Source organism: Daktulosphaira vitifoliae, unplaced genomic scaffold, assembly GCF_025091365.1.
Source record: "Daktulosphaira vitifoliae isolate Bord-2020 unplaced genomic scaffold, ASM2509136v1 Scaffold_1, whole genome shotgun sequence".
Lineage (NCBI taxonomy): Eukaryota > Metazoa > Arthropoda > Insecta > Hemiptera > Phylloxeridae > Daktulosphaira > Daktulosphaira vitifoliae.
The window spans coordinates 29,376,104-29,403,311 of NW_026099572.1; the positions used below are offsets into that span (position 1 = coordinate 29,376,104).

Sequence of the window (27,208 nt, forward strand, 5' to 3'; positions counted from 1 at the left end):
ATATGACAAATAACATTCTACTACATTCAGATCGCCATAGTGTGTTAGCAACGTTACACATTTTATAAACATATTTCTAATTAATCAGTGACTTAAAAGTCTACAACTGTAATGAAAGTGAAACTTAAATAACAAATCCTCAAAAATTATCTTCAAAAGTAAAATAAAAATAGATAACTATAATCTTAATTAAACGCCTTTATATTATAGATAAATGTATAAACATACCATGTATTGTTAGCTCCGAATCCTTGTTAAGTTCGTATAACCTAACAGCTTCATCTAATTCCATTTGAGTAGATAGAATACACGGATCACCTTAATACATATAGTAAAAAAAAACTAACTTTAATATTGTACTTTTTTATTTTTAATACTATCAGTAGTTCTAAAGACTAATACCAATAGGATTTCATGAAAATATATAATTTTTTATACATAATAGTATATTTTGGATGTATTAAATGTATAATATAATATAACTGTATTAATATACAGTTATATTATATTATACAGAGGAGCTATGGAAACAATGACTCCTTCAAAATTAGAATTATTTTCTAAAAAAGTTCTTTTTATAAAGATAGTTATATTTTTAAATAAAATGGATCCCTAAAATTTCAATACACGCCTTGAATATATATTATATATATATATATAGGAACACTCTGATCTATCTCTAATAATTTTTGAATCAACTAATATTTATTTTAGTAATTTGTGAACAATATTATAATTTTAAGTTAATACATTTTAATTAGTAGTTAAGTAAATCAAATTTTGTTAGAAACATCAACTAAAACCATCACATTGAGTATTAAATTGTATAATTGTAGAGAAGTCATTAAGTGTCAAAATTATATTAGAAATCAGGTATATTTTCGATTTTTTCTTTATTTTTAACATGATAGAAAATCTACAATTTTATCATTGTATTTTTAGATACGTAACGGTAATTTTATAATATCAAGTAATGTTGACAATCGTAAAGAATTTTTTTCTATTATTCTAATGTAAGTCTATCTTTAGAACCCTTAAATTATTAATTCCCATAAAAGAATACCAAGCAATCAATTCAATGTTATTTAAAATCATAATCAGTAAAATTTAGAATTATTATTTATAATAATTATTATTAAAACAAAATATAAGTTTTTTATTGTAACAACGTCAATAATATCAGTAAAAATACTAAAATAAAATTTTAGAAAATAATTCCATTGAGTCATATCTAAGTTAGAACAATATTTTTTAAATATCTAAAATATGATGCTAATAATTTCTCAAAAGTTAAAAAATATTTTTCTAATAATCTTTAAAAAATCAGTGAAATATGTTAAAAATGTTATCTTAAATTCGAAGAATACCTTTATAATCATAAAAAAATTTAATAACTAAATTAATTTTTACTTTTATTTTCCAAACTGAAAAATTCGTCCTACTTATCATTTGAATAAATAGAATAAACTTGAAATAATTTATCAACTTTTAAAATTATTTTCTATAAATTATATTCTTTTCTTAAAAAATTATTACATACAAACAAAAAGCATCAACATTTTTTTTAATTTATCAATATATTCTATTACATTCTTTAAATATTCTTTAATATGCAAAGAAAATTATTATTTAATAAACGCTTTATAATTTTTTAAATTTTATACCGTTGTTCTTATGCAAGTCTTAAAGAAGAAAAAAATACTAAAGAAGAAATCAAATATTATTATTATTTAAAAAATAATAAAAATAAACACTTATATTAAATAAAAAAAACCCATCACAGGGGGGTCGCGGCACATTGGTGACGTGACATATTTGGATCAAGTATAATGATATCTGACAGTGATTAAAATCACTATCATAAAAAACGCTCCGATGCAAATCTTTAGATAGTGTTTAATTTTAAAAATAGGTGGATTATTCCAAAAGCAACATGATCTGCTAGTTCGTTATTAATATCCTGATTCAGATAAAGTATATCGAATGAAAGAGGGATTATTAAAAAATATTATTTCTCATAAAAAAATTATGTTGATCCATACACTTTTCAATAAGTTATTGCATTATAAAGTTAAAAATAAAAAAAATAAAATCGACAATTTTCACACAATAATAGCATTTGGTAGCCAATTTCACCCTGAAGACAAAATAAAGTACGAAATTTTTTTTTTCCATAATAAAGTGCATTACATTAGCTTTAATTTATGATATATATAAAAGTGTCAGACTTTCCGGAACACTTTCAAAATTTAAGTTGAAAAAGTCAATTTTTTGTGAAAAAGTTGTCATTTTGAATCCCACCCTGTAGGGAGGTAAAAAGTCAGATTTATAAAAAAATTATACCAAATGAAAGGTAATGATATCATGCATCTATATAAAAAAAGAATTATATTGATCCATACATCTTTCAAAAAGTTATAGCATTATAAAGTTAAAAATATAAAAAAGAATTTTTTTACAAAAATCGTATTTTTTTTATAAAGTTTAATGTCTGTTTACCATGAAGATAAAATAAAGGCCGAAATTTTTTTTTACCATAATAAAGTATATTACATTAGCTTTAATTTAATATATATATATAAGTGTCAGACTTTCGGGAACATTTTCAAAAGTTAAGTTGAAAAAGTTCTACTTTCTACATGCATTTTTAAGATTTAAACTCCCCTTGTATATAGGGAAATAGTCCGATTTAAAAAAAAAGTATGTCGAATGAAAGATGTACATAAATACTACTCATAAAAAAATTGTGTTGATCCATCATTTTTCAAAAAGTTATAGCATTTTAAAGTTAAAAATGTAAAATACAAAATCGAAAATTTTCACACGAAAATAGCATTCGGTAGCCATTTTCACCATAAAGATAAATAAAGTCCGAAATTTTTTTTTTTTTTCATAATAAAGTACATTACATTAGCTTTAATTTAAGATATATATAAAAGTGTCAGACCTTCCGGAACATTTTCAAAATTTAAGTTTTTGTAAAAAAGTTGTCATTTTAAATCCCCCCCTGTGGACAGTTAAAGGATCAGATATAAAAAAAATATATACCAAATGAAATGTAATGATATCATGCATCTAAATAAAAAAAAATTATATTGATATGTTAATTTTTAAAAAAGTTATGACAGTTTTTAGTAAAAAAAATTGAAAATTTTTTGAAAATTAGCAATTTTTAAATTTGTAATTTTTTTGGAGGTTTCCCCCATTTAGGGGGAACGAGGGATTTTTTTTCAATTTTTGAGGGTAATGTCTTCGACAAGATACGATTTGTGATCTTTTGACGTATCATTGAAAGAAATCGGTTCGGTGAGAGCTGAGAAAAAGTGGTAACAGAAAAAAAAAAAAAAAAATACACATCTTAGTAAAAAAATACCTTCTCAGCTTCGCATCGAAGCTAAAAGAATCTAAGGAATTTAGATGAGTTTTATATAAAATTTTATACAAACCCTTTAACTTTAAAATGAGATTTTTTAAAACTTTAAAAATAATAATAAATTTTTTTTAACACTATTGTAAGATTTGAAGTACAGAACAACTTCGTCGATTAAAGGCTTGTAAGAAGTGTGTCCATGTACAAGATCACACAAATCAAATAAATTATTATTAATAAAAATAGATTTTTTTTTAATTAAAAAGAAATAATAAGAGTCCCACAAAATGTTTTATACGAAGCCCCTTGATTTCTTCATACAACAATCTCAAATGAACCTTTCGAAAGAAGTTCAACATCTGTTTATGTTTTATTATAAATAACATATCCTTTCTAAATAACACTGTCTTTAAAAATCATACAAAAATTCCTTAAAAATTAATAAAAGAATTTTCAAATAATTTTAAATAAGAATTTTATTCACTAAAATTCTCCAAAAATTTTTATTGCAGACAATTAAAATTTTATTACTGTATATTAATCTCAGTTTACACAAGTCAGATTAAGGGGGACTAGAGACAAGAGCTATGGAGTACATTATAAATTTTATATGCAAAACTAGTTTTACAAAAACGGTAGCACAGTCAGTGGGGTTGCAGCACAGTATGGATGTGGCATAGTTGGGACAAGTATAGATTTAAAATCACTATCATAAGAAACGCTTTGATGCAAATTTGTAGATAGTGTTTAATTTTAAGAAGTTCGTGGATTATACCAAAAGAAAAATGAATTTCTATTTTCTTTGTTATTCATGATTAGTAGTTTTTTGATTTAAAAGAATAATGTATGAATAAATATTTATTTTACCAATTAAATTACTATGAGATTGATATTTAATAATTTTAGTATCGTATTTTTTCGAAGAATTTATAAAAAGTTATAAAGTAGTTATTACTTTTATGGAAACATGTATAAATATTGAAGGGCTTGACACAAAACATTTTAGATAATTTGTTAATTATTAATAAATGGTCTGCAAAAAAATTTCATCAGTCAAAAATATACTTTTATTATACAATTTTTCGTGCTAATTTCACATTAAATTGCAATTATATTTTTTTTTATCGCCAATAATTTTTGATATTATTACCAATTAGTTAAAAACCATAGGATATATGTATAAGGAAACTAGTTCTGAATATTTCAATTGTATCATCTATTTAAATACCAAGAGTTACTTAGAAATTATTAATTTCTTTTGAAATGATTTATTACAATAAAAAAATACTTAAAATAATAAAAATTGTTTTTAAATTATTACAGATTTTGATTTTTAATGTTAAAAAGAATCAGTGCAAAATATAATTTTTAACCTATTGTTTTGTCTTTTAAAGTTGATTTTTAAAAGTTTATAATAAAAAAAAATAATGAATTTGGTACTATATCTTTTAGCTTGACTTCAAATTTGATATTTATATTATTAAATGGAAAATTTTATGATAATTAAAAAATAGTATGGTAAAGATTATTATTAAGGTCATTAATATTATGCATTTTTAACGTAATAAGTCATTTAAATAGAAATCATTGTAATCATTTCAAAGTAACTTTTGGTGTTTAAAAATATTCTTCAATTGAAACATCAAGAACTTAATTAATTTTAATGATTTACTTTAATTAAAAAAAACCAATAAAATGTTGTTAAAAAAATCTACTTAATTGAACATATAATAAAATTTGATTATGAATTGTAAAAATTGTTTGTTAAATTCAGATAAAACTAAAAATAATTTTTTTTTAGATTTTTAATTTATATAGTAAAATGTTACCAAAAAAGTTGGAATATTATAGACTGGTAGTAAATAAACACACACAAATAAAGTTAAAAAATTAATAAATTACAAAGTAAAATTATTTAATTGTGTAGTTGAAACCCATTATTATATCAATTCTAATTCGACAATAAATACTTTAAAAACATTAGAAATGAATGATTAATATCTTCTCAGCATCGGATCGAGGCTAATAAATTATTTTTGATCATTTTTAGTCAAAGGTTTGAAGTACTTTTTGATTTTGATACAACGGATATTAAATTTTTTCATTATTCATAATACTTATATTTGCATTTTAGCTTCGATGCGAAGTTGAGAAGGTATTCACTTTACTATGATGTGTTCTTTTTTATTTATTTATTTTTTTTGTGTCTGTTACCACTTTTTCTCAGCTCTCACCAAACCGATTTCTTTCCACGATAGCATCACAAATCGTATCTAGTCGAAGGTCGAAGACATTACCCTCAAAAATTGAAAAAATTTCCCTTGTTTCCCATAAATGGGGGAAATCTCCAAAAAAATACAAATTTAAAAATCACTGATTTTTGACATTTTTTTAATTTTATTACTTAAAACTGCCATAACTTTCTTAAAAATAAATAAATCAATATTATTTTTTTTTTTTATAGATGCTTGAATCTTTACCTATCATTTGATATGTTTTTCTTATAAATCTGATCCTTTACCTGCCCACAGAGGAGGATTTAAAATGACAACTTTTTCAACTTAACTTTTGAAATACTGACACTTTTATATATACCTTAAATTAAAGCTTATGTAATATACTTTATTATGAAAAAAATAAAATTTCGTACTTTATTTTGTCTTCACGGTGAAAATGGTTACCACATGCTATTTTTGTCTTAAAATTCTCGATTTTATATTTACACTTTTAACTTTAAAATGCTATAACTTTTTTAAAAATGTATGGATCACTACAATTTTGTTATGAGAAATAATATTTATATACCTCTTTTATTCGATACACTTTTTTTTTTAAATCGAACTATTTCTCTTAATACAAAGGGGGTTCAAAGCTTAAAAATGCATATAGAAAGTAGAACTTTTTGAACCTAATTTTTGAAAGTGTTCCGGGAATACTGACGCTTTTATATATATATATTAAATTAAAGCTTATATAAAATATTTTACTATGACAAAATTTTGGACTTTATTTTGTTTTTTAATAAAAAATAATTATTTTTATTTTTACTTTATTATGCTATAACTTATTGAAAAGTGTATGAATCAATAATATTTTTTTATGAAAAATAATATTTATATCCCTCTTTCATTTGACATACTTTTTTTTTAAATAACACTATTTCCCTTTATACTTTATATATATATATATATATATATTTATTCATATATTACACTTATAAATCATAAAACTTATAATCAGAATATAAATAAGGAAATAGGAGACCATGTAGCTTTTGGAATAATCCGCCAATTTTTTAAAATTAAACACTATCTACAGATTTGCATCAAAGCGTCTTTTATGATAGTGATTTTAATCACTGTCAGATATTATTATACTTGATCCAACTATGCCACGTCACCAATGTGCCGCGATCCCCCTGAGCTGGGTTTTTTTTTATTAAATGATGATAAGAGGTTTTGACCTTTAGGTAAGGAATCTTTACTATTGCTTGTAATCTATTATAAGTAGTGTAAGACTTTGTTGCTATTTTAGTTTTATTATGATATCAATCTAAATAAGTTTTTTTTTAATTTAAAAAAAAATATTAAATAACGTTTAATTTAATTAATAAATAAGGGGTGTAATGTAGACCACTAGACACACTAGTTGCAGATCAGTTTGTTATTAGACGCATCTGTCTAATTGTTGGATTTCGGATGAGTGATCAGTTAGAAATTTTAACAGTAGTAAAAACACATTATTTCAATAGTTGATAGCAAAAGTGAAATCACTTCTCTTTGTATATACCTATACAATTATAGATAGAAGGTACTTTCCACCTAACCTATTTGGTTGTAAAAATAAATTATGAAAGGATGAGGCAAATTCTTGTTTGGCCTTCTAAATTTGTAATAAAATTTACATTTATTTAATAAGCATATACAAGTTTATTTATTCAAAATTTCACTACCTTCTTCATCTACCCATTTCATAGTAAAGTCTTGATCTGGAGAAAATCTACAAATAACACGCATTTCATGACGAAGCTGGTCAACAGTTATATGCGGATCAATGTATGTAATCATAACTTCTCTGGAATAATTTTTATTCGTTTTTAAATTGTATACTAACAACTACTATAAATTAATTAAATACTTACCCATTAAAAGCTGTCTTAACACGGATTTCCGGAACATCTACTGTTGGCATTCTAAAAAAAATTATACAAAACTATTATCTTATTAAAATTACTATTAGTATACTCATTTAATGCTGGTTTTAGAGGGGTCGGTATAATTTTTTTAAATTCATAATTGCCTACAGATATTTTAAACTTTAATTTTAACTAACAGTTATCTGTTTATAGATTCAAAATATACAATTTAAGAAAACTTTGTACTAAAAACAAAATGGGTGGTCATGTAACAGTGCCCCTTCAGGTACTAAATAAATGTGTATGATAATATATCACTATTTTAACACAAATTTAAAATATTTTTGATAAAAAGTATTTCAAATTTAAAAGTAAATATCCTGATGTTAATAAAGATATTACCATCTATATAAGGTTGTATAATAAAATGTCTTAACATTTTTGTTAATGCTTTTATAACATAGACAGAGTGTAATGTTTTTAAAATATCCTATGGCAAAATCAACTTAATTTTTTGGAAATGCACGCATTTGAGTTTAAATAGTATATTTTCTGTTCTTTAAAAGTTATCAAATTAAAAAAAATTAATTTTAAAATGTGATATGATTTAATAATGATAAAATGTATGATTTATAAACCAAGATATACTTTTGTTACCAATAACCTTAGTATAAAAAATTAGTTTCTAAATTAATTTTTTTGGTTTAATTTTAAAAGAAATATGTTGTCTACCATGAACTGAGTTATGAAAAAAGGTAAAAATTTTCAATAAGACAACTAGAGTTATTGAATCAAATGACACTTAAAATGATATATTTTATAAACAGCAACAATAGCTATAAACATGAATTTTTCTTTTATATTAACAATATTATCAATTGTTGATCAGGATTATTTATGAACAACTTTATATTCATATTAGAAAAGATTATGATACAACATCACATTGTATGTAAAATAACTTAGAAGGGCACCAGGAAAATTATAAAATTCAATTTAGTGGATCATATAAATCTAATTTGTATAAAAATATGTAATTTTTATATATATATTCATATAAATATTTGTCAGTTATAAAATTTTCCAGATTTAACTATTGGAAAAAAATCATATAAGTAACAATTATTAAAATTATGACACGTCTAAAACACTAATATAAAGCAAGACAAATGTGATTTAAGTTTATCAAGATATATTTTTTAATTTGAAAAATATAAATATTTTAAATTTACCTACAATTTACAACTATAATATACAAATATATACATTTAATACAGAATTTTATTTTCAGTGATTTTTTTTTTTAGTTATCATACAAATTAAAAATAGAACTTAATTTGCATTGTATTTATAAATTTATATAAATACAAAATTTTAAATTTAGTTTCTTATTTCAAGTCAAGGTATATTATTTTTAATTAAAAATAGTAAGATAATAGAATAAAGATATCCATTAAGACTAACTACACAATTTATTATTTATACTGAACACTTTTAACAGTAATAAATAAACACAAATATACATTTTTCAATTATTTCAATAAACAGTTTAAAAATTAAAATCTCATTCTATTATTTTAAATACTTATTATGCAAAAAATGGTTGAATTTATATCATTTTCTAAGTATAAAATTACATCCGAAAATTTCTATAGTAATTATGTATTTATAATAGATTATTAAGGATAAAAAAATTTAAATCTAGTCTAATGAGCAAGCTGAGTAATTAAAGCTGCACACATTTCAAAAAATTCCATAGTATGATGGCCTATATATTTTTTAGGAGGTTGAACCATTTCAGGACGTAATGATAGATTATCAATTTCTGTTACATTTGACAAGTTACCATTCTCTAGTTGATCATTAGTTAAGCTCTTAAAATCTAATAAATAGCTTTTGTAATCCACTTGATATAATTGAAGTGAGATCATTGTATAATTGTCAGTTTTAGGGTTCATGTGCCTTACTTGAATATGATAAGGATTGATTACTTTCCATTGAAAATTTAATGCTTTCATTGCTCTATAGACTTCATTCATTATATCAATAGGTCTGCTTTGAGATCTAATTCCTAAATGCCATTTTGCTCTTTTCATTGGTGATCCTCTAGTATTTTGATCTATAGATTGAGCACGTTCTCTATGTGACATTAAACGTTCAGGATGAGGCTTTGATGATGAAGATGATACATCAGGACTTCCAATTGTTGGTGGAGGACTACTAGCAATATAAAAATCTTTTAACTCTGCTTTAGCTGCCTCATCAGCAATGCGTTTATTATCAATAATTAAGTGATATGCAATTCCTAATTGATCATGAGGATCACCACTCAGCAGAGCATTATGAACTTCTGTTTCTTTAACACTAAATTTTTCACAAACTTCGTTTACAGCATCAGTATCTATAACTGAAGAATCTCTATCAACTGGAGAAGGGAATAAATATGCTGGTAGTTCATGCTGAAACCACTCATGTTTTTTAATATCTTCTATGGAAGCTCTTTTCATTGGATCTACTTGTAACATATGACATAATAAGCTTACGACAGATTTATTTAAATAATCTGGAATTGGAAATATACCAGATTTGATTTTTCTAAATAGTGTAGGGACATGTTCATCATCAAAAGGTAATGAACCACACAATAATGCATATAATATAACTCCACATGACCATATATCTACTTCAGGTCCAGCATATAATTTACCAGAAATTACTTCTGGAGCAGCATAATTAGGAGATCCACAACTTGTCCTTAAAAATTCTCCATCCATCATCATATTAGACAAACCAAAATCAGCAATTTTTACATGTAAATTATGATCTAATAATAGGTTTTCTGGTTTTAGATCTCTATGTACAATCATATGTCTGTGACAATAATCAACACCTGATATTATTTGTTGAAAAAAGCGTCGTGCTTCAAACTCTTTAAGTTTTCCATGCTTGACAATATAGTCAAATAGTTCACCACCAGACACATATTCCATAATCATAAATATATCAGTTGGGGTACTAATAACTTGATATAATTTAATAATATGAGGATGACGAAAAAGTTTCAGATTTTGAATTTCTCTACGTATTTTCCCTACCACATCAAGACTTTTAATTTTTTGTCTGTTAAGAATTTTTACTGCTACCTTGTGTTTAGTTAATTGATGTTCACCAATTTTTACTTTGCCAAATGTACCAACACCAAGTGTTTGTCCAAGAATGTAATGTCCTATTTTGACAATAGGTTGCTGTTGGCTATTGCTGTTTTTGTTCTCAGCCATTTTGATATTCGTGTATCACTAATAAAAAATCACTTTTTTACTAATGATAAATTATTAAATTTATATACATTACATAAACACATCGTATACTAAAGTGTGATAATTAACGACGGAAATATAATTTAGCAAGTATTTCGAAGGCCGACAACGATCTTAGTGGACTTGATCCCACTTTTATTAAAAAAATACATACACTGATGTACACATGTAGTCACGCGCATATAAACATAGTGCTTGCTGCTTATATTTTGTAATCAAATCGATTGTTATTGTACCATAAACGCCTAACCTCATTGAGACAATAGAATTTTACAAAAGTAATATATTTACCTGGATTCCAGATTCAGCACGGTCGGCCTTAGAATATTATGACACTGCACGTTCTTTAAATTATATAGTATTTAAAATGAGACGAGACATTCATTGTATTTAATACAGTTCAAACGGAACACAATTAAAATGAAATTTCTTTATCTTATAACCTGTAGTGTTGTCATTATAGTGGTAAGTGGTCAACCAAGATAATATGACCATGAATGGTACACTCATTGCTTGGTATTCAACTAACACTGAGCATGCGCGTCACACCATAGATCATTTATCACTTTCGTCTCACACTAATTGTTACGATCTACTCAAATATTAAACTACTTACTAAATAATTTTTTTAAAACTTCTGGAAACAATATAATTTTTTAGTGGTTTTGGATGATTTTTCAAACAACCGTTTTTTATAATCTTTAAATTGATTAAATTCAATGGTTTTTCCTCATCCCTATCTATAACAACTACTTTATGTAACCTTAAATTGAACAATTATTGTTGGTTTAGAGCATTTAAAATTTAAATGCCTAAGTAGCACATTTCTCAAACATAGAAAAATAATTTATTAAATAATATATATAATTAAAAGCCATAATTAAATTAAATCGAATTTTTAGTCAAAAATGTTCCCCCTAAATTCAAGTATATAATAAAATTAAAAAAACTTAAAAAATTAAAACATCATGCACTTTTAATTGATTTAGGGCTGCTAAATCCATATTTATATAGATGTCTTATCGTAATTTATCAATTTAATATTAGTTTATATAGCCAATTTAGTAAATCACAGTGGGATATATATATATATATATATATATATTTCCTCAGCATTTGTTTAGTTCGAATCCAGACATTTAATGATCTATAACTTGTAATTAAAACGTATTATGATATGATAACCCCTCCAAAATATAATACTGTCGATAATAAGATGAATCATTATTATTTCAGAACATTAAGCTTTGATGATATGAAGGATCTCTACATCGAATCTATGTATAGTCTTAATAATTTACATTAATACTACAAATATATTTGTTTCTGAGGATAACTATTTAAAAATATAACAACAATGCCATTGTCGTAGAGTACACTAAGCGAAAATTATTATGTCAAACAATGAGGTCAGCTGTAATCTACTCTATGATACTTTACTAAGTGCTAAATTATTGTCTTTTTTAGTACGAAAGTGAAGTGGGGTAAATTATAAATTGAGATAAAGGGAATTGTAAAGATAAGACATAATTATTGTTAACTTATGTGTTCGATTAAACTGTTTTTCTTGGACTAATATTAATGTTCAAACACTTTATTTATTGTTTGAAAAGACAACTTTTATTTATTTTGGAAAATAAAGATACAACTTATTTAACGAACTGTTTATAATAAAAAAGGTTTGATTTTCATTATTAGAACTATACTTTAATTTTACACATTAATTTAATGAAATAAAATAAAATACCATTTTTAATTTTACAAATTCTTGCCTTAATTTTATATTAGGATAAGAGTTTAATTTATGGTAATATACAAATTATTATTTAAAGAAAAGAAAATTACTAATCTAATATTTATAAATATGTTATCTAAATAATATTTATCTATGTAAATAACTAACATTTTTAGAAATTAGTTAAGTAATATGTACTAAACATTATGACTTAAAATTTTAAAACCTATTAGTACATTTAATAACTTAGTTATTTTGTAACTAAGTTACCTATTGTAACTTATTACCTATACCTAAATATTGTATTCTACTTAAAAATGAATATTTTGTTTTTTATAAATATATTTTACTTATATTTTGTTATTATTTTAAATTACAGTACCATGGCTAATCGTACAGGACACTTGTTAATAAAATTTCGTGAATTACTTAAAATGAAGTATTTAGGGGATACAATGCAGGGATATATTGTTTTGTCAGAAGATGCACATCAAGTATACAAAATTACATATTAATAAATCTTAAGCTTTTATTAAAAAGAAAATTTCAAAAAATGATTTTGTAAAATAATTACTAGAAAAGTAGAAAAATTTTAAAATTGTTTTCACTAATCAAAACTATAATTATTAGGGTGACTCAAAGATTTAATATTTGCCTTTATGATTTTCCTGTTTTTATTTCAAATTAATTTTATTATAAATTGTGATAATTACAAGAAGTGACATTAATTTTTAAAAACTATCATTTATTACTAGTATAAAATTTTCTTTAGGAACACATTTTTATGTTTAAAACTTTGATAATAAAAGTTTTTCTTATTTCTATTCATTTCAGATGTTGGAAATTTTAATTAATACTTTTTTTTTCTTTTTAATATTGTATAAAATAATTTATTTGATGTTATACCAAACTAATTTTGTAGATTTTTCAACCATGATTTTTTCTTCCAACATTTTTTTTTCTTTGGTTATTTTATTAATTTAAAAAAAATAAATAATACTCTTGTCATATGTATTAACGTTCTTTGTTAACAGAACTTTTTACATATATTAATATTTTTGTAGAATAATTGTGATAAAATAAATATTTTGATAGCAGGATTACTAGCATACATGCAAGTCACCTTATCATATTTTCGTACTTTTGTAACTTCAAAAATTATAATTTTATGAAAATATTTCAATTTTTTTCAGAATGAATATATTGCTCCATGTGATGGCCGTCGAGCATACATTACTGGTTTTACAGGTTCTGCAGGCGTAGCTCTCATTACACAAAATGAAGCATTACTTTGGACTGATGGACGATATTTTGTACAAGCTAGTCAACAGCTAGATGAAAACTGGACATTAATGAAAATGGGTTAGTAATTTGAACTTTTTTATTTTTATTAATAAAGTTTTAACATCTTAGGTAATAGAACTTAGCTATAAAATTACTGTACTATAATTATTATTACACATCTAATTTTTGGTATTTTTCCCATAAAAACTGAGAAACATATCTATATTTAATTACTTTTAAATTATTATTTAGCCATAATTAGCTCTTTTTTCCTAGAATTTATTATAAAAATAGCAAGATAAACTTTGGTAAAGGACTAGATAGATTTTATTTTTAAAGTATACTATACCAAGTATACTTGGTAACTTAAATTACAAAATTTAAAGTATATATTTTATTGGGTACTTTTAAATAATATTTAGAAAAAATATTTATTTTATCTTTATGTCTAATAAATTTGTAATTTTAATTTAATTTCAATATTTTTTAATGAGCTATTCTAGTTTAAAATAAAAACTGAAATATGTAAATGATTTTCATTTAATTTTAGGATTACCTGATACCCCTACTCTATCTGAATGGTTATCAAAAAACATGAAATCTGGTTCCAGAATAGGTGTTGATGCTAATTTAATTACTTACAGTGAATGGAGGAGAATTAATAAAGAAATTAAGTACAAGGGAATTAATTTAGTTCCTCTTGAAACCAATCTTATAGACCTTATGTGGTCGACTCGCCCAGAAGTTCCATCAAATCCAGTAAAACCTTTAAATATTCAATATACTGGTAATAATTTAACTGTTGGCAATGATTAATTTAATACACCTTTATGAAGTAAATGTTTTTTATAGGAAAAAAATGTGGTGAAAAAGTAGAAGAAGTTCGACAAAAAATGACTGAAAAAAATGCTACTATTCTGTTAATTACTGCACTTGATGAAATTGCTTGTAAGATTTTATAAAATACTTTCAGAATTTTGAAAGACACCAAATATCATTCTATTTATAATTTTCTTCAAGTACAAAATGTTCAATAAATATTGTGCTGATCATTTGTTAATTAGTATAGCAACCTAAGTAATTGCTACAGCGATCTCAAGCTGCAAAAACTTGTCTGTATATTATATTCATATATTTAAAAAAATCTATTTCACGGGGCACCCTTTTTTATTAAATCTGCCAAATTGTCAAACCAAAAATACTTCTAAAATAATAAAAAATTATTGTAAATTACACATTTTTCATAAAATTAAATACAAAACCGAGCATGATGTAGAAATAGTACCTCTTTTTTATTATTACAGTAGAACCTCATTAATCCGGACTTCGCTTAATCTGGACAGCTATCTAATATTACGAAAAATACACAGTTTATGCCGTAGACTAAAATAAACATAAAGGCAAGTTCCTTGAATTTCCCATAAGTACATATATTCTTATCTACCGTCATTAAAGTTATCATAAACTATGTATTAGTAATTTATATTTTGGTCATTATTATATATATACATAATTCTATCCACATTAAATGTGTAATGTTTTTGCTGGATCTAATATCATGTTGCAATATATATATATATATATATATATATTATATCATACATAGTATTTAGTATAATATAATATTCTTAAATCTATAATACGGACATGTTTTTTGGTTATTTTGTTTAATCCGGACTTTCATTAAATCGGACAACCTAGAGCCCTTATTAGTCTGGATTAATGAGGTTCTACTGTATTTAATAAAAATAAATAAAATAAAAAATTGAAAAACAACTGCAAAAAAAGTAAAACAAATAAAGGAGGATCAACCTACGTCTGGTGACTGTTTTGAACCCTTACAGAACTCTTGTGCTAAGGGGACTCATGTCTCCAAATCACCAGAGTAATGGAACTCTAGTCTAATTCCAACTCATTTAAAGTCATTGAACTGAAAGGTACAGTGAACCAAAAAGTTCGAACTGACACATAATATGACAAAACACTGTTATTAATTTTAATAGAAATTATGATCAACAATAATTGTTATAATAGTTAGAACTATTATTTAACTTAACTTAAAAATTTAACTTAACGTTAATGATACTAGTGCATTGAGTGTGCCTAATAGTTTAGTTGGGTTTGGTTTGAATGCTTCAATGTTAAAGTCATGGTACACAATATCATAAACGATGTAGTACAATTCATTTTTAATTAGTTGTACCTATAAATATATGATTTCCTAAATTTATATGTTTTACTAACAACGATTATGAGTTCAGAAAAACAAAAACTTGTTGGTAATCTATTAACATGAGATAATAAAATACACGATTTTGTACAGCATTTGGTTAAAACTTTGTAATGCTGTAACTTTTAAACTATTTGCTTTTTCAGTTCAAAAATTTTGAAATAGTCTTAATCTATACTAAAATACTAATTATTTAAAAAAAAAGGGTGCCCAGTAAATTAAACTTATATATTACCCATATATTTTTAACTAAGCATTCTAATTGTAAAATTTTATATCTTACATAGTTATAGCATTCTCAGGGTACTTGCTCTAATAATCGAAGTTACATTTAAATATCAGAAATATTAATACTTATATTTTCACAATTATTACTTAAATTACCATTTTTATGCAAATATTAAGATGGATACAAAATTTACTCCTTTCCAAATTTCTATTTAGTACTTTTTTCTATCAACTTTTAGTATTTAATAATAATTATTTTATTCATATAATTATAGGGTTACTTAATTTAAGGGGATCAGATATTACTTACAATCCAGTATTCTATTCATATGTAGTAGTCACACATACAGATGTCCATTTGTTTATTGATGAAAAAAAACTTGATAAATCAGTACCAGAACATTTTATTAATGAAAATTTGTTAGTAAATATTCACTCATATGAAACAATACGTACTTTTTTTAATGACATAGTAAGTATTCTTTATTTTAATGAGTTTTTAATAAAGAAATAAAATTAATTACTTTTCAAAGTGACTAATTTTATAACAATAATGCAAAATAAAACCTACATAGACAGTATTTAAATTTAATTATTTTATTAAACTTAATTAAAATAATGTTCTACTAATTTGTTGTTGTATTTCTAAAATTAATCAATATCTAAATAGTTTTAAGGCCATACAGATGCTCTATACTATTTAAAATTCAATTTCAAGAACTGAAATAATAATTTTATTTTTTAAATAATATCACCAAAAATAAATAATACTACCTATATAATTAGAAGTTTTTTAAATTTCAGTTGGCATCTGATAGTAGTAAAACTGGTAAAGTTTGGGTATCAGATAAGTCCAGTTATAATCTAGTTACAATTGTTCCAAAGTGTAACCGTGTATCTAAGCCTACTCCAATTCCACTAATGAAAGCCATAAAAAATGCTGTAGAAATAAAAGGTAATTTATTTTATTACTTTTTGAATCATTAGCTTCAAATTTAAAATTGTGTATGTAACTTACTCAAGATTATTTAAGGTTTAATAAATGCTCATATAAAAGATGGTGCTGCTTTATGTTCATATTTTGCTTGGCTAGAAGAAAACATATCACAAGGAAATTTAACTGAATTATCAGCTGCTGAAAAATTACTATCATTTAGAAGGTATTTATATTAACTACATTAAAGTAATCTAAACAGTCTTCAACTATTAGTAATAGCAGATATAATCATATTGTTATAATGATAAATACTAACAGTAACAGTTTTTTAAATTATAATATAATTGTTAAAAATTTACAAAAAAAATTCATTTAATCAATCTGATGTGAACTGACTTTTTGCTGCCTAATTGTAATTGTGTAATATAATATAATATACTAATTGTGAGAATGGAAGTCCCTTTTTCATGTATATAAATTATTAACCAATCAAGCATCTAGTCCTTCTAGAACATTCAATGCTTACTTAGGCTTTTTTGTATAGGGCCTATGGCCACCGTCTGAAGCAACGCACCGGTAATCATCATCTACTCGTTCAAGAGTCATATAGTTGATAGGGTTGAACCTGGATGAATCTCCACTGAATCTTTTATGTTAATTCACTTTTGTATTATTAAGTATTAACTTGTTAAAGTCGTAAAAACATTTATAGGTGTAAATATATATTTAAATACAATAAATTGCAATTAATATTCAAATCCAATATCTTTTCATTTTGTCTAACATACTAACCCGGTCACAAAAAGCCTATGAGTAGTACAAGACATACAAATTTTTTTTTATCTTGTGTTGAGTCCATGAATATATTTATTTATTCAGGCCTGCAAGTGGCTTTTTTACTGAGTAAACATAATGCTCACATCTTGTCTTAAAATAACAAATGAATTTTCAAAACAAATTAGAAAAAATGTTTTATATAAATTATTATGAACCAATTCAAAAAATTTTGTTTATAAAAATAAATTTTCAATAATTTAGTCTATTTTAACTTATACGTCAAATTCATTACTATTATAAATGTAGCCATAATGCAATCAGGTATTGTTGTAAATTCAAATATTTTTTTTAGTCTACCTATGGAAATATTTATTGCTATTCTGTTTGTCTTTCATTACTTAAAACTCTACTCTTTCTGTTTTTAAATAGTCAACAAGAAAATTTTGTGGGATTGAGTTTTGAAACTATATCTTCTTCTGGTCCTAATAGTGGAATCATACATTATGCTCCTACTCCAGAAACAGATAGAAAATTGAGCATTGATGAAATGTATTTGTGTGATTCTGGCGGTCAGTTTTTGTAAGTGCGCATTTTATTTGTTTGTATTTGTATATATTTATTTATTTATTATATCTTTGTTCAACAAAAATTGTTTATATTTGATATAATATTTTTAAACAATTTTTGCATTCTTAAACTACATTATAAGAACATTTTTTTATTATTCGTCTATATAAAAAAAAAATTGTAATTATTTTTAAATTTTGTTTTTTTGATAAAATATTAGAACAAGTACTTATTAAGTTGTAATCATTTTATTTAATATACATAGAATGAGCATGTAGTGCAGCTGGGTCATCTCATACTTGTATAAAAAAATGCCTATTTTTAAATTTTGAAAAAATTAAAAAATATATATTTAATTTTAATTTTTTCTTATTAAAAACAAATAATATAAATATTTTTTTAAAATAATTTAAAAATGCAAAAATTGTTTAAAAAAAAAAAGAATTTCAGCAAAATTATTATTGGTTAAAAGCTATAAAATGTTGTCAGTTAGGTATGTTCCAACCATTATATATTAATAGATCTAAATTTTAATAAGTTTTTGATTTTTTAGAGATGGCACAACTGATGTAACGAGGACATTCCATTTTGGTAAACCAAGTGAGTATCAAAGGGAATGCTTTACTAGAGTTTTCAAAGGTCAAGCTAACCTAGCCATGTCTAAATTTCCTCATAAGATTTTAGTGAGTTTAATTTCATATACAAATTTTTTGTTTGTAATTAGTTTATACTAATTTATAAGTTATGTGTTATTTTTCATAAAATTTAATTATATAAAATTAAAAAAAAAACCCAGCACAGGGGGGTCGCGGCACAGTGGTGACGTGCATAGTTGGATCAAGTATAATGATATCTGACAGTAATTAAAATCACTATCAAAAATAAACGCTTCGATGCAAATCTTTAGATAGTGTTTAATTTTAAAAAAATTGGTGTTTTATTCCAAAAGCTACTTGATCTACTGGTTCCTTATTAATATCTCGATTAAGATAAAGTATGTCGAATGAAAAAAGGTTTATTAAAAAATATTATTTCTCATAAAAAAATTGTGTGGATCCATAAACTTTTCAATAAGTTATAGCATTATAAAGTTAAATATAATATAAATAATAAAATCGAAAATTTTCACACGATAATAGCATTCGGTAGCNAATTTTCACACAATAATAGCATTCGGTAGTCGTTTTCACCATGAAGACAAGTCCAGAGGTCAAATTTTTTTTTTTCATCTAAAAGTACATTACATTAGCTTTAATTTAAGATATATATAAAAGTGTCAGACCTTCCGGAACATTTTCAAAAGTTAAGTTGAAAAAGTTAATTTTTTGTGAAAAAGTTGTCATTTTAAATTCCCCCCTGTGGGCAGAAAAAAGGTCAAATTTACAAAAAAAATATACCAAATGATAAGTAAAGACATCAAGCATCTATAAAAAAAAAATTATATTGATATGTTCATTTTTGAAAAAGTTGCGGCAGTTTTTAGTAAAAAAAATTGAAAAAATTTCGAAAATTAGTGATTTTTAAATTTATAATTTTTTTGGAGGTTTCCCCCATTTACGTGGAACGAGGGAAATTTTTTCAATTTTTAAGGGTAATGTCTTCGACTAGATACGATTTGTGATCTTTTGACGTATCGTTGAAAGAAATCCGTTCGGTGAGTGCTGAGAAAAAGTGGTAACAGACACAAAAAAAAAAAAAAAAACACATCTTAGTAAAACCAATACCTTCTCAGCTTCGTATCAAAGCTAATATATTGATAACTTTTATTAAAATAAATTATTAATTCCTAAAAATATTATAATAGTGGCAGCACCAGAACTCTTACTAGAAGGTAAACTAAACTTAGGCCAACATTTTTGGGAAGGCTAATAGTATCCTCTCCCACAAAATTTGTACATATAGGCCGAAGAAAGTTAAGGTGGATCTAAGCCTTGCTCTGATGCTGGTATTCTATAACTTGTACAAATTAAATATTATAAAAAATTGTTCTTAATATTTTTAAATGTTTGTATGTTATAATTGAAAAATAATTTTTAGGGCAATTGTTTAGATTCGTATGCTCGCAGATTCTTATGGGATGTTGGATTAGATTACATGCATGGTACTGGGCATGGTATTGGTGCTTATTTAAATGTTCATGAAGGGCCTATGGGAATATCTTGGAGAGAAATACCTAATGATCCTGGCTTGCAACCTGGCATGTTTTTGTCTAACGGTAATAAATTTTATGTTTGATGTTTTCAGAATATATATTTCTTTAGGTAGATTTACTTCAATAAAAATAAATGCTCACATTTTTGGAATTTTTAGTTACATATAATTTTTGGTTAATCAACTTTAAGATTTTTCAGGTACAAAGAAAAATCTCTTTTATCTCTTATACATTATAAGGTTGTAAATTTTATTTATTTAAATAATTACAAATACATTTAATTGTAAAATATTAGTATATCCCCTTTTTCCCAGTCATAAAATTATTTATATTTTTCAGAATTGTGGGTTATATCTTACAACACACAATTATTTAAATGGCGGTAGACTTTTATTAAACAAAATTATAACACTAAAATAGACGTATAAACACTAAAAGAAAATATATGTATATACAGTAAGGAAAAATAAAATAATCGAAGTAAACATAATACACGATGACAACAGCGGCGGGGTGTAGCGGTCGTGTAGCGTATCGCGGACTAGACAGTCTGAACTGAACTAACTGAACTGACTGATTCTTCCGATATATATATAGCTCCGATAAGGCTCTCGCTAATTCTAGAATATTCTATACCCGCGTAGGTTATCTTATGGCGTTATCGAAGTTTCTCGAAGGTTTTTGATAACGAGAACATTCGAGAATATTCGTTGCGTATGTTTTGGTCGCTACAGAATTATTGTTCAAAAGTTGTTGAATACTTAGAATTTTCTTAATTAGATTAATTTTTCAACTAGTAAACATGATTTAAATATGATTGTTGCTATTAAACAAAATAAATTTGATGCCATTATTAGTTTGAGGATAAGTTTTAACGAATCTTAAAGATTGATTGATTTATCAAAAATTTTTATTTCACCTAATATTAATAGGAATAATTTTTATGTTGTTAGGTATATCACACTTTAACAGTAATATGAGGCCATAAATTCACGATATTTGACTTTTTATATAATTCAACATGGTTTATTATTTTTTTATATAAATTAGCTTTAGCTTAATATTAATGCTTAAAACAAAGTAACACTCAATATCACTTATATGATATATCAAACTTTTGAAGTTTTCTCATTTAAAAATTACTTTTTTGGAGATATAACCCTCTTGCACTATGATTAATATTTTTGTATAAAAAATTCTGTTTGATAGCAGTTATTAATTTTTTGATTAACTAGAACCTGGATATTATGAAGAAGAGTTTGGAATACGCATTGAAGATATTGTATTCATAAAAGACGGAACAACTAACTATAAAATGCCACATAGACCATTTTTGCAGTTTGAAACTGTAACTATGTGTCCAATTCAAACAAAAATGTTAGTTATTGATTTACTCACAGATGAAGAGGTAAATTTTTCTTATTACTATTTTCTATTACTAAATTTGTTATGTTACAAATTTTAAATTTTATAGATAAGTTATTTAAATGACTATCATAAGAAATGTTTAGAAGTATTGAAACCACTTTTACAACAATCCGGAGATGAAAGAGCCCTCAAGTGGCTAGTAAAAGAGACTAAGTCAATAAAACGATAAAACATAAATTTTATTGTTAAACATTAAAGTTTATAAAAAATGTATGTTTTGAAATTTCACCTATATAATAAACTATTAACTATCTTTGCATAGTTTTTAATTAAAAATATTTCATATAGCAACTTTTACGAAAATTAAAATAGTTATATTATAAACTACTGAAAACACATTTTGCTTGCATTTAACTTAAAAAAACTATTAATCTATAAAAAAAGTTTGTAAGGACTTACAAAAGTTTTTTACATGTATAATTTAAGTTAATTTGATGATTTAATACACAATAAAATTTGATAAAATTCATTTTTATCTTAAACAAATTTAAAATAACACCAATGAGTTGAAAATTTTCTTTCAAAATTACTTAAAAATTTGTTAATATTATAGAACCAACACCACCATAGTTTCATGAACTTGCACCCAATTTATTTACTATAAATATAAAAATATTAATTAATCGACAAATACAAAAAGAAAATTGATGATTTGTATAACTATGTATTTTCTTTATCTGTTTTCTTGAAGTAGAAAAAATTATTCTATCTAAATTTTTACTAAAATTAATTTTTTTTTTTTTTAATTTTAGTATAATATTTAAAAAATTTTAATGCAGTTATTTTATTTAATGAATTTTAATAAAAAATTTCGTAGTCAAGTTTTTTTTAATATTGTTTGGTTAAATTTATAGAGCACTTTAAAATTTCTAAAAAATTGAATTTTTTCGTGAATATTTTACTTTGTAAAGTGATAGTAGGCATCAGTGTTAAATATTGTAACAATATATTCCAAATTTTCCATTTAGGACATTTTTTTATTAAAAATTCCCACATTTTGAAGATTTTTCCTTTATTTTCCAACAACATTTATTTTAATTTATTTGCATTGCTGATTTTATGTCAGCATTGGACTATGATGAAGGCATTAAGAGTCTCTAAAATTTACAATAGTCCTCTGTGTAATGGAAGCCACTCTATGTACTAAAAACGCTTATAATTTAATAAGTTCTTATTTTAGAATTTTTATTAACTCATTCAATTTTTTTGTTACTAAAGGAATGACTGTTTTGAAAATAAAAAAATAATAATAAAAAGTAATGCTTTTATTAACATATTCCAATACTGTAAAAATTATTGACATAATAACTAATGTAATATTTAGTACATCAAAAGTTATTATATTTGTTAAAACAACGTGGACCACCTGTACAAATAATTATAATTATTTAGGTATAAAGAATTACGTTTTTAGTAAATTGATAATTGATGATTTTTCATGATTAATGAAACCAAAAAAATAGTATTATATAAATGATAACATCAACAAGTTATATTTAGCTCAATTTTGGATGGTACGTTAAATATAATTTGTCATGTAGTTACATGAAAAAAATTAGGTTGAAATAATACAATAGTTATTTTATTTTAATCTAATTTTTTTAAGGATTTATATTGTTAATTATAAGTGGAATTAGTATACTGATTTTAAGCGTAAAAAAGTCTTTAATGTACTCAATTTTAAATAAACATTGCGTGAAAAAAACTTAATTCTCCAGTAAAACTTATATATTAGAACTACGATTTTAATTGGGTAAATAATTTATTACTACTAGACAAAATTAAGAATGTATGTGTTCATTAAAAAAAAAAATTATTTATTTATTCAAACAGCATGCTATAATACCATTTGTGTATTAAGTGATACACAATTAAAATAATTTTTTTTTAATTTTGGTCAAACTTTTAGTTTTTTTATACATTGATTAACCTTAAACAATTTGTTTATTTAAAATATATTTTAATACATATTTGTAAATTCGTTACACAACCAATATTTTATTTATTGCAATGCTTTTTGAAGTAATTATTAAACAGTAATATAATTAGTACATTAGTAAACGATGCCTTCGTTAAGCCATAGTTAATCAAACATTATTAATTTTTCTGTTATTTAAGTATAATATTTTTAATCCAAAATTTAATAACATTAACAATTTGTAAATGTTTATAACACCTTACATTTTACTTATCTTATTAGTTACCAAGTCATTGTTTCTTTTTTAAAACTAAAATGTCGACTATTACAACTGTAATATTGTTTGTACCACTCACGGTAAACTCTGATCATTGATTCTTGTTTAGTAATTAAAGGTTTTTCCACAAAACTTTTATGATTCCATATACGTATATCTCTTTCCAGCTAAAATAATTAGTGATCATTTAACAAATAATTGACTATAGGTTTATTAATGTTATCCAATAGAAATTATTTTTTATAACTGTTTCCATACATACCATAGTTTTTTCATAGAAAAGAATTGCGCGTCCAAACAGTGATTGATGCAAAGGGCTATAAACGCGATGCACTATTTTTTGGATTAAAGGTTCAACTGGCGTAACAGTTTGAATTAATATGATGTTTCCAAATATATTTTGAATTTTTAAAATAACCAAACCAGGACCAATCTAATAAATAAATAAAATTAAATGACAAATATGTTAAATTTTATTAATTACTAAATAATAAATATTTATAGTTTCATTAATAATATTCATTGTTGACTACATAGATTAAGGTAAAAATAACAGTACGGTCGAGGGTATTTGGTATAGAGAGAACCATTATAGAAACTCCCAAAAAATATTTTTATTTAACAACACTTAAATCTTATTTAAATTTTATAATCAATATCAACTTTTGGACCAGTTATTCGAAAGATATTTCCATTTTTATACCTTAGCGGGAGGAAAAGTACGATTGGGAAATGATTAATGATAAAAATAGTACCCACTCGTCACCTCCAGTCAATACTTTAAATTGTTCACAACTTCTAAAATACTTGTTCAAATGTTGTTATCGACCAGTCATTTTCTTAATTAGATAATTTTATATTTTATAAGCTAGTTTAATATGTATGCTGTCATTTAAAAAAATAAAGTTGACACCCCTATTTTAAAGAATGCAATATAAAGAATGGACCTAAAAATTATTTTATAAAAAGTAAATGGTTATACATATGTCACTATCAAAAACCAAAAAAAAACTGTTCAAAAAACATTATTTTAAGAGAAATTGAGAGACTAGTATTAAAAAAAAACACTATGTTGCATTATTTTTACTACTAAACTTAATCTATTCTCTTAAGTTTTTCTTTATTCGACTCTTTACTCCAATGATTAATTTAATTTAATTTTATCGATGATAACGTAATTCAAGAGGATTAATTCCTTTAAAATTAACAAAGCAATTTTATTACACTAAAAACTAGAATGTTCAACTGAAATTATTTAATTACTATTTTAAATTCAATTCACCTGGTTTGCATTAATCTTTAATTGAAATATGTTAAACTTTTTCAGTAGTTTAAAATTATAATTTATTTCAACGTGTGAGATGTAGCGTTTTGATTCATCAGGTATCCATGTAGATGCCCATTGATGAACTCCAATGTAATTCAATAATGATTTAGGAAATGAGTAAAACCCTCCAATCAATTTGCTATGTACTTCTGTGAAATGAGAGGGATCTGCACCATTTTCTGCTACATCTTGTATATGAACATTGGCATAATGTTCTGTTCGACCTTGATAAATTAATTTGGTTAAGTCAATTCTTGGAGGGTTCCAATCAGGTTGTTCGTTTTCAGCGTGATACCAAACAAATATAAAACCATAAGCTTCGCATGATTTCCACTTTCGTACCGATACATTTGAAAAAACTATTAAATAAAATATTTTAAACAGTTTTAAGTAATAGAATACTTTGATAGTTAACTATGCTAATCGAGGCTTAGATTCCCTTAGAACCACAATTGATATATATAATAAAATTTTAATTTTAAACAATTGCATAAGCAAAATATTCAAAATAAAAGTCGATAAAAAATAAAAAAAAGATAAGCAATTGTAAATGTATACTTTTATTTTCTGTATTATGAAGGCAATTAGTTGTTATTTGAATACATTTTCCACTATTAGTATCAAATGTCCAACCATGAAATGGACATTGAAGTTTATTTCCAGTAACAGTGCCTCCTATTGCCATGTTAGCTCCTAGATGTGGACAATATGCATCAAGCACATTTACGTTACCATTTTTTGTACGAAGCACGGCAAAATGCTCACCTAAACCATTCAAAAGAAGAAAGTAGTGAATCGATATAAAATAATAAGCAGAAATTTGCATAAGATGTGTGATAGATAATAGAATATTTGTTTCATTTAGTTTCAAAATAATGCAGGACAAAAAAATTTTTTTTGTAATTTTGATTTTTCCCATCATATAATAATTTGTTAAGAGAGAGTAAAACTAAAAAAAATTTGATATACCTTTTTTTATAGCTGTACGACTCGTTTAATGTGCAAAATAATGTTTATTTTCACAATATAGCTCAAATTTTATAATAAGAATACACTTTACTGTATTTTTGATGATTAATCATCAATTAATTAAAATTTCATTATTTATTTTTACTTTGTTATAATAAATTATATATTTATTATTGTATTATTGAGCATTTTCTTATTGTTTAACAACAATTTAAAATTTTTAATAGGTATTTCTTTCACTAATATTACATCGCAATATCGTCCAAATCTTCTATTTGTATGTACATATAAAAAACGGTAGCACAGTGGGGTCGAGGCACAGTGTGGACGAGGCATAGATGGGACAAGTATAGATGATATCTGACAGTGATTAAAATCACTATCATAAGAAACGCTTCGATGCAAATCTGTAGATAGTGTTTCCTTTAGAGAAATTGGTGAAATATTTTAAAAGCAACATGAACTCTTATTTCTTTAATTATATCCTGATTAGTAGTTCTTTGATTTTAAAATATAATATATGAATAAATACTAATTATAGTTTTTAAATTTAGTAT

General features: G+C 24.1%; 4 protein-coding genes across 13 annotated transcripts in view; 1 reads left to right on the plus strand and 3 right to left on the minus strand.

Annotated features, from left to right (window-relative positions):
• The window catches only part of LOC126895164 (atypical protein kinase C), a 30,890-nt gene extending 19,629 nt beyond the window's left edge, over window positions 1-11,261 (minus strand). The window contains exons 1-4 of the mRNA XM_050666721.1: window positions 11,114-11,261; window positions 7,512-7,562; window positions 7,323-7,444; window positions 229-318 (exon numbers count right to left, since the gene is read on the minus strand). Coding sequence (XP_050522678.1) covers window positions 229-318; window positions 7,323-7,444; window positions 7,512-7,561 — 262 coding nt within the window. The 5' untranslated portion in view covers window position 7,562; window positions 11,114-11,261. The remainder of the gene's footprint in view (window positions 1-228; window positions 319-7,322; window positions 7,445-7,511; window positions 7,563-11,113) is intronic.
• On the minus strand, window positions 8,981-11,262 carry LOC126895178 (5'-AMP-activated protein kinase catalytic subunit alpha-2). The gene is made up of 2 exons (XM_050666750.1): window positions 11,114-11,262; window positions 8,981-10,801 (listed from the first exon to the last, which is right to left on the minus strand). Exon 2 carries the CDS (start codon window positions 10,781-10,783, stop codon window positions 9,212-9,214), a length of 1,572 nt encoding a protein of 523 aa, XP_050522707.1. The 5' UTR covers window positions 10,784-10,801; window positions 11,114-11,262; the 3' UTR covers window positions 8,981-9,211.
• An 819-nt stretch (window positions 11,263-12,081) lies between these two features.
• LOC126895167 (xaa-Pro aminopeptidase ApepP) lies at window positions 12,082-22,413 on the plus strand. Of its 3 annotated transcripts, none has more exons than XM_050666730.1 (13): window positions 12,082-12,231; window positions 12,937-13,051; window positions 13,751-13,919; window positions 14,392-14,628; window positions 14,694-14,789; window positions 16,575-16,771; window positions 17,104-17,254; window positions 17,333-17,459; window positions 18,443-18,592; window positions 19,134-19,263; window positions 20,618-20,795; window positions 21,968-22,140; window positions 22,207-22,413. In XM_050666730.1, the coding sequence occupies exons 1-13, from the start codon at window positions 12,227-12,229 to the stop codon at window positions 22,327-22,329; spliced, it is 1,851 nt and encodes a 616-aa protein (XP_050522687.1). In that variant the 5' UTR covers window positions 12,082-12,226; the 3' UTR covers window positions 22,330-22,413. The 3 variants fall into 3 exon arrangements, with proteins under 3 accessions (XP_050522687.1, XP_050522688.1, XP_050522689.1); XM_050666731.1 differs by lacking the exon at window positions 12,082-12,231 and adding an exon at window positions 12,288-12,501; XM_050666732.1 differs by lacking the exon at window positions 12,082-12,231 and adding an exon at window positions 12,520-12,629.
• Window positions 22,414-24,147: 1,734 nt separating this feature from the next.
• Window positions 24,148-27,208, minus strand: part of LOC126895184 (cholesterol 7-desaturase nvd 1) — a 12,062-nt gene continuing 9,001 nt past the window's right edge. For all 8 annotated transcript variants that reach the window (XM_050666770.1, XM_050666766.1, XM_050666769.1 and 5 more), the window contains 4 exons: window positions 26,241-26,447; window positions 25,638-26,041; window positions 24,618-24,788; window positions 24,148-24,522 (listed from right to left, as the gene is read on the minus strand). In XM_050666770.1, the coding sequence (XP_050522727.1) occupies window positions 24,361-24,522; window positions 24,618-24,788; window positions 25,638-26,041; window positions 26,241-26,447 (944 nt within the window). In that variant the 3' untranslated portion in view covers window positions 24,148-24,360. The remainder of the gene's footprint in view (window positions 24,523-24,617; window positions 24,789-25,637; window positions 26,042-26,240; window positions 26,448-27,208) is intronic.